A 17,458-nucleotide genomic window follows, 5' to 3' on the forward strand; every position below is an offset into this window, starting at 1 on the left:
TATGATACGAAGTTGTTTAAAACAAAGCTTAAAGGTAATTTGTTGAGATTTTGTTAAATGTATAAGGAGCACTGAATCTGACACACCTAACTGAAATTGTTAGGGATTATGCTTTATTCATTTTGTATATCAAATACCAATATAACTAATTAAAGTTTAATTATAATTCACTATGATAAAATTATTTCCAAGGTTTAACAAATGTATACAGAAGTAATTTTAATATTTTCTTAAAGATAATTATAATTGGGGGCACCTGGGTTGCTCAGTGGGTTAAAGTCTCTGCTTTCGGCTCAGGTGGTGGTCCCAGGGTCCTGGGATCGAGCCCCGAGTCGGGCTCTCTGCTCAGCAGGGAGCCTTCTTCCCTCTCTCTCTGCCTGCCTCTCTGCCTACTTGTGATCTCTGTCAAATAAATAAAATCTTTAAAAAAAAAAGATAATTATAATCGGAAATAATCCAAATTAATAAAGGTAAAATTTATTCACAATGTTTTCTAAAATATCTCAGAATATTTCCTTCCAACTGTGACTATGTCTGAAACTATTTAAGTGGTTTAGTAACAATAGCACAAACTGAAAAGCAAAGATTAGTGAACTAGAGAAAATCTTAAAGATTGGAATTCAGACCTTTTCTTTAAATACCTGGGTTTCGATAGCTTACATACACCATCTTTTACCTTAACTAAGTATTTTTCTGTGAAATATAGTTTATCTAACTATAACTGACATCTTAAAGAAAGGATTACAGAATGAACTCCTTTTCCTCTGAGAGGGTATGTATACCTGTATACATAGATATATGCCTTTACAACTAAAGAAGCTTATTATTTTAGTAAGTTTCTTCCTTTTTCTTTCCCTTCCTTTCTTCAGTCTTATTCTTTATGTTATTGGGATCGGGGGAATTCAGCTATCTGCACATGCACATGGCATGGCCTAAGAGGGAAAATATCTGGATATAAACTACCTTTCATATCAGTAGAACATGAAGGACTTACTCTTTTTGCTTGTTGGTCTTATCTTCAGAAGAGCAGAGTAATAGGGCTCCTTAAGAGCAGAGAGTCATTGATACGATCTGTAATTGCTAATGCTCTGTGAGCGGTCAGTATTTTAGAGCTCAATCTCATGACTATGCAGGGAACAAACTTTGAAGTTCTGAACACTAGATATAGAAGCACTAAACTTTGATTATCTTCGTGTCTTCTGAAAATGGAGAACTAAGTTCTTATGACTATTTTTTCTTTCACTTATATGTATCAAATAAGTAGTCTTTGGTCTTATCTGTCTGCTGTGATCAATTCCTTTGGGAGGATTTCATACTCCTAAGAAATATTTGAAATACCTTCTACCTTCAAAGTGGATTTGTGTGTGCTTTATTAGAACCTCTTTTTAACTTTCTATTTTTATTCATTTTTTACATGAATGGCTCCTATTGGAGGTCACTATATATATATATTTTTTTTAAGATTTTGTTTATTTGAGAGAGAGACAGAGCACAGGCAGGGGGAGCAGCAGAGGGAGAGGGAGAAGCCAATTCACAGCTGAGCAGGGAGCTCAACACAGGGCTCAATCCCAGGACCCTGTGATCATGACTCAAGCCAAAGGCAGACACTTGACCGACTGAGCCACCCAGGCACCTCAAATTACTTCTTTTTAAGTTTTTAAACTTAAACTAGGTATCACATATTAAAGATTAAGGATGACATGTTCTAGGAAAATAACTAGCCAAGAATATTTTCACTGTGCATTACTACTAAAGTCAACATGGAAAAGTTTCTCAACCATATGAATTACGTGCAAATGTTTTGCTTATTTTCTAGGTACACCTTTTTATCCTTTCCTCTCTCCTGTCCCCTTCCCCAAGACCCACTTTGCAAAAAGACTTTCCATTTGTCACGCAGTACCACATGACATAGGAGAAATTACCCTACATGTTTTCAAGGTCACCCTAAGTCATCTCTGAAAAGAGAAATTTGGTTATCCCAGACAATTTTTGGTATTTTCTTTGCTATCATTTTTTGGAGGGAGGAAACAATTTAGTAATGTGCATGTATTACCAGATGAAAATGTGGAGAACCTAAATGACCAACAATGAGATTCATTAAGCATCCATTCAACCGAATACTATGCAGCCAGTTAAAATTAGACTTAAGAATAATTTTTTTTTCTTTCAATTTTTTTTTAAAGATTTTACTTATTTATTTGACAGCGATCACAAGTAGTCAGAGAGGCAGGCAGAGGGGCGGTGGGGGGAGCAGGCTCCATGCCAAGCAGAGAGCCCGATGCGGGGCTCGATCCCAGGACCCCGGGATCATGATCCGAGCTGAAGGCAGAGCCACCCAGGTGCCCCTCGTTTTTTTTTTTATCATGATAAATGTACTCTTTAATCCTTATCACCTGTTTCACCTCTCCCTCCACACATACCCCCTCTGGTAAGCATCAGTTTGTCCTCTCTAGTTAAGAGTGTTTCTTTCTTGTCTCTCTCTCTCTCTTTTTTCCCCCTTCATTCCAAGAATAAGTTTAATATAATTAGCATTTCAGCCTACTGACTTTTTAAAATTTCATAACTCACATTTTTTTGCTTGTAATTTTTTTGAAAAAACCTGTAGAAGGAATACACAGTTCCCATGAATATTTTTAAATTATAAAATATGTAAAATAATAACAGCTTAGAGAACAATAAGGTACATAAAATAAAATAGGAATATGACAGTACAAAGAATCTGTCTCTGTAACTTGATGAGAAATCTCTATACATATACCATGTCACCTACTCCAGATAATGTACAACAATCCTTTCCCCTTTCCCACCTTCCACACCACTAACTTCTACTTTTATGGACACTTGTACTATGTATGTATATATTCCAAAGCAACCAGTACAATCGATTCATATGCTTTTAAGCGTTATGTGAATGGCATCATGAATTTTAAGAATATGTTCTAGCTCTCTGAAGTTATTTTTCAGTGCTCTGAGGGACTGTTTGTGATTTCAATCACAGATAATTTATTGTATAGGAGAGTGTGTATCTTTCTAAGTTCATATATTACTAGCTATTGTTATGTTTTCTCATATTACAGTTTTAATTGGTTAATACTTGTATTTAACAGTCATCTGTCTCATAGTTTATAGATTTCACAGATATTTTAGGCTAATGCAAATAATGAAAGTTGTATCTTTTCCTTTTCAATTTCTGTATCTTTGATTTTATTTGATTTCCTTATTGCCCAGGCTGGGACTTTCATTATAATATTGAATAAGAGCAGTGGTTAAAGATAGCCCTTTGGGGGGACACCTGGGTCACTCAGTCAGTTAAGTGTCTGCCTTTGGCTCAGGTCAGGATCCCAGGGTCTTGGGATCGAGCCCTGCATCAGGCTCTCTGCTGAAGCAAGAGAGAGCGAGCCTGCTTCTCTCTCTCCCTCTGCTGCTCCCCCTGCTTGAGTGCTTGTGCATTCTCCTCTCTGTCAAATAAATTAAATCTTACAAACAAACAAACAAACAAAAAGAACCCATTCTACTATTGAAACCATGAAAGTTTTCCTTATTATTCCCTGCATTGTAAAGAGAATTAACAACTTAAAGAAAACAAAACAAGAAAAACAAAAACAAAAAAAAAGGTAGGCCTTTTTGTCCCTCAGTTTAATGTTTTCACTTCAGAACTTTCACCATTTCACAGGATGTTTGCTCTTTAATGAAATGAGGAGAGAGTTCTTCATTAACTGTTGATTTATTAATATTTAACATTTCTTTTGCATCATTTTTGATGTTATTTAAGAAAAGTATCCCCTTTACCTAAGTATTTAAATGTATTGGCGTACATATAGTATTTGATGATTTTTAAAATCTCTGCCTATAGTTATGCCCTCATATTTTGGTTCCTTCTAATATGTGCTTATGTCTTTTTTTCTTGACCTGTTTTGGTGGACATTTATTATTATTTTTTAAATTTTTTAATGATTTTATAAACATATCATGTATTATTAGCCCCAAGGGTATAGGTCTGTGAATCGCCAGGTTCACACACTTCACAGTACTTACCATAACACATACCCTCCCCAGTGTCCACAACCCCACCACCCTCTCCCTACCCCCCTCTACCCAGCCCCCCTCAGTTTGTTTTGTGACATTAAGAGTCTCTTATGGTTTGTCTCCCTCCCAATCCCATCTTGTTTCATTTATTCTTTTCCTACCCCCCAAACCACCCCACGTTGCATCTTTACTTCCTCATATCAGGGAGATCATATGATAGTTGTCTTTTTCTGATTGACTTATTTCGCTAAGCATAATATCCTCTAATTTCATCCACGTCATCGCAAATGGCAATATTTCATTTCTTTTGATGGCTGCATAGTATTCCATTGTATATATATACACCACATCTTTATCCATTCATCTGTTGATGGGCATCTAGGTTCTTTCCACAGTTTGGCTGTTGTGGCCATTGCTGCTATAAACATTTGGGTGCATGTACCCCTTTGGATCACTATATTTGTATCTTTAGGGTAAATACCTAGTAGTGCAATTGCTGGGTCGTAAGGTAGCTCTATTTTCAACTTTTTGAGGAACCTCCATGCTTTTTTCCAGAGTGGTTGCACCAGCTTACATTCCCACCAACAGTGTAGGATGGTTCTCCTTTCTACTGGACACTTATTATTAATTTAAAGAACCTGATTTTTATGTTGTTAATTATATCTTTTTAAAATTCACTAATATTTGCTTTTGTCTTTGTTTCCTCAATTTACTTTAGGCTTAACTTACTTATTTTCAATCTTGACATTTTTCATTTTTAATTTTTCTAAAGATGATTTGAGAGAGAGAGAGTGCACAAATGTGAGTGCAGCGGGGGTGGGCATGGAGGGGAGCAGAGGGAGACAGAAAATCTCAAGCTGACTCCACATTGAGCATGGAGCCCAAATGCAGTGCTCCATCTCATGATCCTGAGATCTCTATCTGAGCTAAAACCAAGAGTCAAACACTTAACCCACTGCACTACCCAGTCACCCTCTGACTTTTCTTTAAACAAGCGTATTCAGAGGTTGTTCGAGGTTATAAATTTTCGTCTAAGGACTACTTTAAGTTGTATTCTCAAGTTTGGGTATATTGTATATTCATTTTTTGTTGACTATAAATAGCTTACAATTTCCATTATGATTTCCTCTTCTTCTTTTAAAATACATTATTTATGGGTATTTACCCCAGAGATACAGATGTAGTGAAAAGAAGGGCTATCTGTACCCAAATGTTCATAGCAGCAATGGCCACAGTCACCAAACTGTGGAAAGAGCCAAGATGCCCTTCAACAGATGAATGGATAAAAAGATATGGTCCAGGGGCGCCTGGGTGGCTCAGTTGGTTAAGCAACTGCCTTCGGCTCAGGTCACGGTCCCGGAGTCCCAGGATCGAGTCCCGCATCAGGCTCCCAACTCCATGGGGAGTCTGCTTTTCTCTCTGACCTTCTCGCCTCTCATGCTCTCTCTCACTGTCTCTCTCTCAAATAAATAAATAAAATCTTTAAAAAAAAAAAAAGATATGGTCCATATATACAATGGAATATTATCCCTCCATCAGAAAGGATGAATACCCAAATTTTGTATCAACATGAATGGTTCTGGAGGAAATTATGCTGAGTGAAATAAGTCAAGCAGAGAGAGTCAGTTATCATATGGTTTCACTTGTGGAGCAAAGGATTAACACGGAGACATTGGGAGAGGGAGAGGAGAAAGGAGTTGGGGGAAATCGGAAGGGGAGATGAATCATGAGAGACTGTGGACTCTGAGAAACAAACTGAGGGTTTTGGAGGGGAGGTGGGGTAGGGGGTTGGGTGAGCATGGTGGTGGGTATTAAGGAGGGCATGTATTGCATGGAGCACTGGGTGTGATGCATAAACAATGAATCTTGGAACACTGAAAAAATGAAATAAAATAAAATTCATCACATCACATTATAACATAACATAACATAACATAACATAACATAACATAACATAACATAAAAATTTAGGAGTGCCTGGGTGGCTCAGTCAGTTGGGTGTCTGCCTTTGCCTTAGGTCATGATCTCAGGGTCCTGGGATCAAGCCCCATGTCCAGCACTGTGCTCGGCAGGGAGTTTGCTTCTCCCACTCCCTCTGTACTCTCCTCTTTCTCTCTCATTCTCTCTCAAGAAAGAGGTTTATTTAAAAATAAGATCTTCTTTAAAACTTTAAAAATACATTTAATTTTTATACAGTTTTTTAAAAAAGATTTTTATTTATTTGACAGACAGAGATCACAAATAGGCAGAAAGACAGGCAGAGAGAGAAGGGGAAGCAGGCTTCCTGCTGAGCAGAGAGCCTAATGCAGGAATCCCTGGACCCTGGGATCATAACCTGAGCCAAAGGCAGAGGCTTTAACCCACCGAGCCTCCCAGGTGCCCCAAAAAATACATTTTATGTTTTTAAATGTTCAGTTTTTCTTATTGTACTTTAAAATTTTATTGAATATGATTAACATACAGTTTTACATTAATTTCAGTATAATGATTTAATAATTCTGTACAGGGACAGCAGGGTAGTTTAGTCAGTTTAGCATCTGACTTTTGATTTCAGCTCAGGTCATGATCTCAGGATCATGAGATGGAGCCCCACGTCTGGATTTCGCACTCAGCAGGTCTTTTCTCTCTCCCTGTCCTTCTGCCCCTACCCCCAGGTCACGTGCACACATACATATGCGCGCGCGCTTGCGCGCGCTCTCTCTTTCTCTCTCTCTCTCTCGCCAAAACAAATGTTTTTTAAAAATAATAGTTCTGTACATTACTTAGTGCTCATCACAATAATGTACTCCTTTGGGGGGGTTCAGCAGAAGTAGATGTTAGAGTGAAATTTATGCTATAAATGCTTGTATAATAAACAACTAACATTACATCACAAGGAACTGGGAAAAGAAACTTGGCTGAAATTTAATAGAGGAAGGAAATAACAAAGAAAAATCAGAAATAAATGAAATAGAAACCAGAAAAACAATAACAACATTAAAACTAAAGGCCATTAAAAAAATAATAAAATTGGTAATGCTTTAACTATATTTGCTAAGACAAAAAAAGAAGGCTCAAAAACCAAAATGAGAAACGGAAGAGAAAATAAGACAACAGATAACCACAGAAATGCATAGTGTGATAACAGGTTACTGTAAATAATTATATACTAACAAGCCAAATGGCTTAGGGAAAATAAAAACAAATAATTCCTAAAACCTCACAAGTTACCAAGATTGAATCATGAAACTTGAATCCAAAAAGTAGGAAATCTTCTTAGACCAATGAAAGAAATGGAGACAGAAAATCTGTCTGTATGAAAGGAGAATTAAAAATTTTAAAAATCTGGGCGCCTGGGTGGCTCAGTGGGTTGAGCCGCTGCCTTCGGCTCAGGTCATGATCTCAGGGTCCTGGGATCGAGTCCCGCGTCGGGCTCTCTGCTCAGCAGGGAGCCTGCTTCCCTCTCTCTCTCTCTGCCTGCCTCTCCATCTACTTGTGATTTCTCTCTGTCAAATAAATAAATAAAATCTTAAAAAAAAAAATTTTTTTTTAAATCTCCCAGCACAGAAAAGCCCAAGACTATAATGGCTTCATTGGTGAATTCTACCAAACTATCTATCTATCTACTTTAAAGATTTTTATTTATTTGACAAAGAGAAACACACATCAAGAGAGGGAGCAGAAGCAGGGGGAGTGGGAGAGGGAGAAGCCTTGCATCAGGCTTCAGGCTCAGCATGGAGTCTGCTTAAGAGTCTCTCTCCCTCTGCCCCTCCCCCCCCACTCTTATGCATTTGCAAATGCTCTCTCTCTCAAATAAATAAATAACAAAAAAAATTTTTTTTTAAATAACCATATTGTAAGGGCATGCATTTGCCTTCAGCTCAGGTTGTAATCCCAGTCTCCTGGGATTGAGCCCCACATTGGGCTCCTTGCTTATCAGGGAGCTTGCTTCTCTCTCCCTCTGCTGCCCCCCACATGTTCTCTCTGTCAAATAAATAAAAGTCTTGGAAAAAAAAATACCATATTCTATTAGAAATAGGGAAGGGGCACCTGGGTGCCTCAGTGGGTTAAAGCCTCTGCCTTCGGCTTAGGTCATGATCTCAGGGTCCTGGGATTGAGCCCCACATCAGGCTCTCTGCTCAGCGGGGAGCCTGCTTCCCCCTCCCTCTCTTTGCCTGCCTCTTTGCCTACTTACGATCTCTGTCAATTAAATAAATAAAATTTTTTAAAAAAAGAAATAGGGAAGGAATAGAGAAGAAAATGAGAAGAGTATGCCACTTTTTATGTTTACAGGGAGGAGGCTGAATGGATACACCTAAATAATAAGAGGAATTATTATTTATCAGGGATTTACAGGTGATTTTTCAGGTTACCTACAGTAAACATTTTTAAATCACACAGTATTAGGCATTTTCTTTTCAATGCTTTAAAACTTTAGGTTTTAGCAATATTTTGTTAGTGCAGTATATTGCTATTTAGTTTTATGCATAGGCTGCCCTGCAGTTTCTGAATTGCTTGGTGTACTTTTAAAATGTGTCTGTAGATATATATACACACATACTGTGGGACATCCTGATCAGATGAGGAGCCAGTGGCATAAGCAGTAAAAGATTTCACCCAAGACAGAACAAAAGAGCTAGAAGTTTATTAAATACACTGCAAGGGAACGGCAGGCAAGACAGCAAAGGAGAGACTGTCTGCAACAAGGCAGTGTTGAGGGACCAGTTATAGCGCAGAGTGAGAAATTATGGGAATTTATTGAATTTTCCCTTTTTTGGTTAACTGTGCCTGGTTTTATATAGCACTTTGGTTAGTTATGGCCTCTGGCTGGGTCACTTAATGAGCCTGTTTACATCAGCTTGGCGGTCACTGTGGGCCCTTTCATCTTGCTCAAGTTCCATTGCTCAAACCTATTGCCTAAAAGCAGCCTCTGCATTTATATTTATATTTATCCTTATACCTGAATTTATATAATACGTGTGTGTGTGTGTGTGTGTGTATTTTATGTATTCATTCATTTATTTAGGTCTTGTATTAACCAATCACACAGAATCACCAGTCCAGTCCTTTACGGTAAACATGGAGAAAAGACGATGGTGTAATAATCTTCTAGCCTAGTGTTGAAGAGAAGAATTTCAGAATCTCTGACTTATTTTGAAAACCCAAACGTTTATTGATGGTGTTAAATTAAGAAAGCTATTGAATTTTATGTATGTAGCTTCTGTGTGATCATATTACTAAACTTTATTATAAGTTGTAATAGTTTTTCAGTTGATTCTCTTGGATTTTCTAGGTATATAATCATTTCATTTACAGATAATGATTACTTTTTTCCACAATATTTATGGTCTGTATGTTATATAACATCCCCCAAAATGGAATAGTTGTTTAAAAAATGAGTAGTTCTTAAAATAACATAGAAATATGAGTCCTATGTATCATGAAATGAAAAAACAGAGTTACATAGTCCTATCCTAGGTATGGTATAATCCAGTCTTTATTTTAAAAAACAAAGCAAGCACTGCATAGAGAGCTTGATTTGAGAAGATTACTCTTTCCTTCAAAATTTCTGTACTAATTTAGGTACCTGTCTTAGTTTGCTTGGGTTGCCGTAATAAAAAAGCATAGACTTGATGGCTTAAAGCCCAGTCTAAAGGCTGGGGAGTCTAAGATCAAGGTGCCAGCTGATTCAGTTTCTGATGTGAGCTCTCTTCCTGGCTTGCAGAAGCCATCTCCTTACTGTTTCCTCCCTTGGCAAGGAGGGAGAGAAAGAGAGAAAGGGAAAAAAAGAGGGGGGGAGGAGTGACTGAGAATGAGGGAGAATGAGAATGATCTCTCTTCCTGTTCTTACAAGACCACAGTCCTATCAGATTAGGGCCCCACCCTTATGTCTTCATTTAAGTTTAACCTTAATTACTTCCTAAAGACTTGAGCCAGATATAGTTACACTGAGGGTTAGGGCTTCAACATGACTGGGGTTGGGGGGGAAGGGGTGCACAATTCAGTTCAGAGCAGTGCCTAATTTTTTCCCCTGATCTCTTCAGAAATCCTATGTTTAATATTATTTCAGACAGAACTAGTTTAATTATTTCTTATGACATTCTTAAAAGACTTGTTACTTTACAGTGTATCATAGAAATTTTATCTCAGTTTAACTTCATGAATCATTTCTTCTTAGACACAAAATCGAATGAAGCTAATGGCCGACAACTATGAGGATGACCACTTCAAATCATCCCATTCCAATCAAACCAATCATAAACCCTCCCCAGACCAGGTAAGACTGTTTGTGAATGTTTTATAAAAACAAATGTGCTTTTATTTTCATGTATCTTATACTAGCATGTTATAAATGCCAGAGTATAAGTTAGAAAAATAAAAATAAATAATTAATTTCTGAAATCTCCTTCACTCATATTTTTAAACACAGATTTAATTTCTGTGCAGGAAGATGGTGGTAGATGATTCTGAATATTTTAAGAGGAGATACTCAAAAGATCTGAGGACCATAAGGAATCCTTGAATTAGTTGAGAAAAAAATTAATCTCAGAAATACATACTAATTTGTAAATGTCCTACTTTTCTTATTAAAACAGTGCCTTATTTAAAAAAAAAAAAGACTTGTGACTCAGTAAGACAGAATTCTGTTTAGAGATTACTATTGTTTAATTGCAAATTTTTAAATCTCTCATCATCACCTATTGTAAAGAGTAAAAATTTTTTCTCTCCCATTTCCTTGGTTGATTCCTCAAGTATATGTTATTCTCAAGGAAAATTGTTGGCCTTCAGCTTCTCATCATTGCAAAAGAGGCATTGATAAGTCTGAAGGGAACCATACTCCACTCCAGTCTTTTGGAAGAAGGGAACTCTCCCAAGATCTTGAAAATGATGGATGGGAGAGAGTGGTGAACAGATTACCTCATATCCCATTGCCAAAAATCAGATTTCAACATCTCCATCACACTCAATCTTAAAATATAGAGCTGAAGGGAAAAAAATAATAGTTAAGTAATTACATCCATATGACTAAAGAGCCAAGGGAAACTCCCCCACTAAACATCTCCATTGAATGATAGCCGTGACATTGTCTTAGAAGAAGAAATGTTGCAGATGAAAACAGCAATAATACCCAAATTACAATTTCTTCTAGGATTCAGAAGATACAGTCACAGTATGATGACGTTTACTAAGCCTGTTGAGGCTAGTCTTATATTTTAGAGGGAAAACAATACCAATCTTCATGTAGGCAGAATGCGGAATAATCTGCCTGATGTCAGCCATCTTTCTTTGCCAAAAAATGATTTTGCTATCTCTGCCTGTTCTTGAGACCCAGAATTAAATTTATGCCAGTGTATATAAGATGAATACTAGATCCTTTCCTTGAAACAGGTTTTGATCATGAATAAATACAAGAAATTGGATGCCTGGGAGTAGTGGGAGGAAAACAGAAATGAGGAAAGTTTGAAGAAAAGGCAAAAATAAAGAAATCCTCCAACCTGATAATTTTGCCCAGATCCAGCCCTGGGATAGACACAGTGTCTTGGAAGGGTAGGAAAGTAGAAGTGTAATGACAAACTAATTACTAATTTGGGTAGGTTAGGGAATTTAGAAAGTTAGAACCTAATATAAAAGGAGTCAGGAAATTAGAGACCATTTTCTTCTACTACATTATGCTTATGTCTTTGTTTTAAATACTAACCAACTCTTTTTCATTCCCATGCTGCTCTGGGGCATTGTTCCCTTTGTCATCTCTCTCCCCTAGGATGAGGAGGAGGGTATATGGGCATAGCCAATCAGATGCTCTTAGTTCAGCCATTTTGTTCAGAACGGTGAGAAACACCTTTCCTTAACTATAGATATGTTTTTTGTTTGTTTGCTTTCAATTTTTTTTTTTTTTACACAATCATTCTCACATCTTATTTCCCTGTAATTCATGAAGTTGTTTGGTGTGCTTTCTGTTTTCTCATTTTCACATGATTCCTGTGTGTATTTCTTTGCTTCTGACATAGTGGGATCGGGTTTTGTGGGGTTTTTTTTTCTTTTTGTGTGTCAATAGTCACTTTTATAATTTCTTTTTATACATTTTTGGGAGAACTTCCAGGGCATATAATTAAATTTCTCCTGTTGTGATTTTATTAATAAACTACCTTATCTAGCGTGATTTTACAGTGTCCTGGTAAGGTTTATAGTGACTTACATCAAACTGGAACTAGAAAATTGATCAAATACTCTGCCGGTAGGTTTGGGATATACTTTTTATGATAATTAATTATAAATATATGTCTTTAAAAAAAATTGTACTGTAAACTAAAACCTTTGTTTCTGACTGTAAAAGGATGCTCTGAATTCTCAGGGTCAGTGGTTCTTATAAAGTGCCTACCAAGGACATTCCCCTAGAGCTTTGACATTACTCTCAAACTGTCCTTAAAAATAAGAAGTAAAGGAAGACCTTTGAAAAAGTCGGTTTAAAGAATTCTTTTTCCTCTCTTTTATTGATTGCTGCTGTATTAAACAGTTGCCAGGACACTGTCTAGATTCTCCTTTTCAGGCCAATTGGCTGGAAAATATAGTCCAGCTGTGGCAGTATCTCCCTTTGATCTGATGCCCTGGAGGTTTGACTAAGGAAATCCTTTTCTTAGAAAAAATAATAATTACAATTAATAAGTTCACACATATTGGTGGCCTTGCACTCCCTGGATTCACTGCCCTTGCTTATTGGTGATCTCACTCTTTTGGAGTCCGTTCTCTCTGAAAAGTCTGTGTCTTGGTGTTACACTTCTTAAAATGATGAGGACATGTATAGGCCTCTCACTAGCAAACACAGCCAAGAAGGATGATGAGGTAAGTTGTGGAAAGGGGCATATACCGTGAAGATGGGAACCTCTCCAAATCACTTTATCCTGAGGGTGTACAAGGCAAAATGTGTATCAGCCAAAAAGCTCTTTGGGTTAGTGCATTGCATGCCAGGCAAAGCTAAAGCTGAGAAAATTCATGTGCTAATTCTCTTTATCTATACTGCCCCCTGCAAGGGAATTTATTTGTCATCATGAAGGATGTGGGGGCCATCCAGTAGTTGAATGTAGAATACCAATCCACTCCCTCTAAATGAATCTGCCTTGTCTGTTTTGACAGAATATAGGAGCCTCTTGGTATGCCTTAGCAGGAAGCACATCCCTGATGTATATGAATAGGATTATATTGGTTGAATACCCTTTTTCTAGCCAATCAGAAGAGACAAGTTAGTGTTACAGGAAAGAAGGGGCATTGATAACTTCACCAGGAGACTGAAAGATAAACAAACCTACACATAGACTTGTTCCTAAAGTCTCCGTTTTATTTTCTCATCTTCCCTAGTAGAATAGCTGCTAGTAAGAGTTCAAATGCTATTGATTTTGTTGGGTTTTTTTTAAATTATTGCACTGTTGAGCTTACTGCACTAAAATATTAATTGCCAGTGGTTTAACAGTACGGTTGCAATTACCTGGCCGTAACTGGAGTTTCTATGATGTGCTATTAAAATTTTTTTGAAAATGTCTTAAAACATTTTGTTCATGTTTATATATATGTATATGTCTGTAAATGTCATAATATCATAAGGGCTTTACCTAAAGAAATTCATGAGTGACCCCTAGAACATTACAGAAGTCTTGACTTGATCTCAGTTTTCTTCACTTGTTTTCTTGCTAATTCTAGAGAACAGATTTTCTTAACAAAAGTTCAGATTTTTGAAATTGATGATTTCCCTTTCCAAACTTAAGTATGTGAATAATGCTTTACAACTAAAATATTTTATAAAACACGGTATATATGTCAGCAAAGCATGAGTCGTACTAGGTATAATCAGTACTCAGACAGGGAGAATCAGAAGTAGAGACCTGAAAGGGGTCTAGGCAATTTCACAAGAAGTGGTAGAACATAACAGTTAAGAGTGGAGGCTTTGGAGTAGAATGCTTCTGGTCAGATCCTACCACCACCATGTATTAGTTTGTGACTTTGGACAAGGTATTTAATCTCCCCGCACTTCAGTTTCTTCATCTTTCTAACGGAGGTTGTTGTGAGAAGCAGATGAGTTGTTAGAGGCATAAACTCTGGAGCCAGACTGCACAGCTTTGCACCTAGACTCCTCCATCTTCTTTGTGGCCTGGGGAAATTAACTCATTCTTTGAACGCCACTTTTTCTGTAAAAAGGGATTATTTTATTTATTTGTTTTTATTTATTTATTTATGTATTTATTTTGAGAGGAAGAAAGAGAGAAGAGGGGAGAGGGAAGGATAGAGGGAGACGGAGAGACTTAATTAACAGGCTTTTCATGCTTGGTGCAGTGCCCGACATGGAACAGGATCTCACAACCAGGAGATCCTGACCTGAGCTGAAATCAAGAATCAGACACTTAAGCAACGGGCCACCCAGGTGCCCCGGTAAAAATGGTTTTATTACTGGCCTACTTTGTAGGGTTGTTGGACAGATTAATAAGTTAACGTATATGAAATGAATTGAACAGTGCTTTCCACCATGTACTCTGTTTATGTTATTATATTTGTTGTTGCCGTTGTCATCATTAACTTGAATCCATCTCTAGGAAGTAGTCAGTGTTTAGTAAGTGTTAACTATTTTTCTTAATGTCTAGTCAGTGCCCTCATTCTGTAGGTAAGGGTGCAAATAAATAAATAAATAAATAAAAGGATTTAGATGTGATGTTAAGGTCCCCAGGCATTTCTGTGCTCTGGAAAGAGGAGCTCATAGCTGACAGTGAAAGAGATAATCTAAGACATACATATTAGTGATTATATCTCCCTTTTCATCACCAAAAATGTAATCTCTTATATCCTGAGGAATTTTTTCCCTTGAGAAAACACCTTGAATTTTTCTGTAAAAGGAATTCATTCATTGAAACTTTCATTGAATTTGCTATCATTACCCTCCAGAGACACACAGAATAAAGCAAGTGTTACCTTCAATTAGAAAACATGAGAGTCCCTTCTCTCTCCTCTCAACCTATAGAGAATCCATGTGAAATGTGTCCCTGCCAATGACTATCCCCTTAATTTGTGTTTTCTTTCTTGTTGTTCCCTGAGAGTAGAATGTAGGCCCTGTGGGGACAGGGACTTTAATATGTTTGCTTTTGTATTTCTATTATCTAAAATAATGACTAGTATGCAATAGGCCCTCAGCAAGTATATATTGAATTAATTAACTTCTGAATTCATGAAGTCCAGAGAAGAAACAGTAAAGTTTACATTGAAACCAAGAGCATAGAATTAGCTGTTACCTTTAATATCAGCGTTACTAATACAAAAAAGGAAAATTTTGAAAGGGGAGATAGGAAAAATATCTATAAACAAAAGACTTAGAGAGAGAAATGTTAAGAATTTAAAGGAAAGTCATAATGAAGTCATAGAATCTGGCCCCTGTAATTTCATACTAAATAAAAAACAGTTGAGTATAATTTAGAAATCTTTTCTACTTGAAAACTGAACATCCTTCAGTTTTCAGTTTAATTTAGTATAATTTAGTTTAATTTAATTTTAATATAAATTAGTTTTAATTTATAAGTTAATAAATTAATTTAAATTAGTATAAATTTAGTATAATTTAATTTCAGTATAATTTAGAAATCTTTTCTACTTGAAAACTGAACATCCTAAAGTAGAAAACAGTTTTCTGCTTGAAAACTGAATATCCTTCAGGTGGAAACTTTTCTCCAAATAACCTGTAGTTCATAGCCATCAAGAAGAGCCCACAGCATACTAGGCTATACCATGGCCATGTGCTCTTCGTGGACCTCATTCTGGGGAAGCGCTTTGTGTAAACTGGCACCAGACCCCTCAAGTAAAGGAAGTACTTGTCAAAAAGCTTAGCAGTTGGCCTTATTATAAAACCATCTCACTAAAATCTAGAAATGAGTTGAATGACTATTAGATCAGCTCTATAGCCTCTCAAAACATGATTTGAACCAGTAAGTTATGAAACTTTTCTTTTTTAATTAGAGATGATATCAGTGTTAAGACAAGCTTTTAAGACAAATGTTTTAAAACAAGTGTGTCTTTCTTTAGGCATTTCCTTTTCCTCATTGTCTGTCCTAATTGAGTTGTCCACAGAATCTTCTTCTTACCAGTTTGAACCATCCTGAAAGTATTCTCTTGGTTAGTACTACAGTGGAGATCTCTTAAATCTCTAGAGAATGTATCTCTAGAAGAGGGGTATTAGATTAAGATGTTACAGAATTTTGGGGGTAGTACATTAGAATATTTTGTCAGTGTGGTCCAAGTTGTTTATTGGACCAACTGTTTAAACAGTTTGGACAATACCAGGATCAGTTTTTGACATAAGAGCCAAGAAAGAATTTGACCTTGTATTTTCAGAAGTGGATCAGAGAGTTTAGCAAGATGCTTCTTTCGTAAAAAGCTTGGCAAGACCAATAGAATTAAGGAAGTAGGAAAATCCTAGTTGTAGGAAAAGGTAACATTTGTTAAACACTATGGGCCAAACACTTTCATATCTCTTATCCCATAATTAATTTTCACAACCACTCTGAGAACATGTTTATCAGTGAGGAAACAGCTCGTACAAGTTAAATAATTTTCCAAGATTATACAGGTAACAAGCGGCAGACATTTTAACCCAAGACTGACATCATATTCCCATGCCCTTTCCACTATACCATAATTTAAAGAGAAGGAATATTCTACTTTACAGTTCTTCAGTAGAAGTATGTTGAATTGAATTGTATTTCTGTGTATGAAAGTAACAAAATTGCCTTTGCCAGTAAGGGATTTTCCTTATAATAAAGGAACCTAAGTGGATTTCTGACTTCACTTCACTGATTTTTTTAAAAATAAATATAACTATCCAAGAATCTGGTGACAAATTTAGAACTGTAGAGATTAAGAAGGGACAAGAAATGGACCTTGGAGGGTGGATAAAGTTTGGGTGGACGGAAGAGGAAAGAAAAAGAATTTTAGATGGGAACTACCTTGAAGGAAGGCCCTAAGAAGGAGAAGGGGCCAGTGCAGAAACCAGCCGTGCTAGGACAAAGGATGTCATTGTCCTTTTATTTTTTCATTGTTTTGTCCTACCCATATTTCTGTTTTAATATAGGGTACCCATGATTCAAATAGGAAAACTATAAATATGTTTCACAAGAACAGTTTTATTTTGAACTTTACAAAAGATTAAAATAGCAGTCAGGGGGCACCTAGGTGGCTCAGTCATTAAGCCTCTGCCTTCGGCCCAGGTCATGATCCCAGGGTTCTGGGATCAAGCTCTGCATTGGGCTCCCTGCTCCACAGGAAGCCTGCTCCTCCCTCTCCCATTCCCCCTGCTTGTGTTCCCTCTCTCACTCTGTCTGTTTCTGTCAAAAAAAACAAATAAAATCTTTTAATTAATTAATTAATTGATTTGATTAAATACCAGTCAGCTTCCCCTGAACATTGTCTGAACCTGTGTTCTGAA

The 17,458-nt window shown here is 36.8% G+C and overlaps 1 protein-coding gene across 12 annotated transcripts in view; it reads left to right on the forward strand.

Annotated features, from left to right (window-relative positions):
- ERC1 (ELKS/RAB6-interacting/CAST family member 1) overlaps window positions 1-17,458 on the forward strand; it is a 541,029-nt gene that overhangs the window by 449,390 nt on the left and 74,181 nt on the right. For 7 of the 12 annotated variants that reach the window (XM_032349203.1, XM_032349206.1, XM_032349205.1 and 4 more), the window contains one exon: window positions 10,184-10,282. In XM_032349203.1, coding sequence (XP_032205094.1) covers window positions 10,184-10,282 — 99 coding nt within the window. Of the gene's footprint in view, window positions 1-10,183; window positions 10,283-11,767; window positions 11,835-17,458 lie in introns of all 12 variants that reach the window. The other 5 variants (XM_032349214.1, XM_032349215.1, XM_032349211.1 and 2 more) reach the window with 1 other exon arrangement.

This window comes from Mustela erminea, chromosome 6 (genome assembly GCF_009829155.1).
Source record: "Mustela erminea isolate mMusErm1 chromosome 6, mMusErm1.Pri, whole genome shotgun sequence".
Lineage (NCBI taxonomy): Eukaryota > Metazoa > Chordata > Mammalia > Carnivora > Mustelidae > Mustela > Mustela erminea.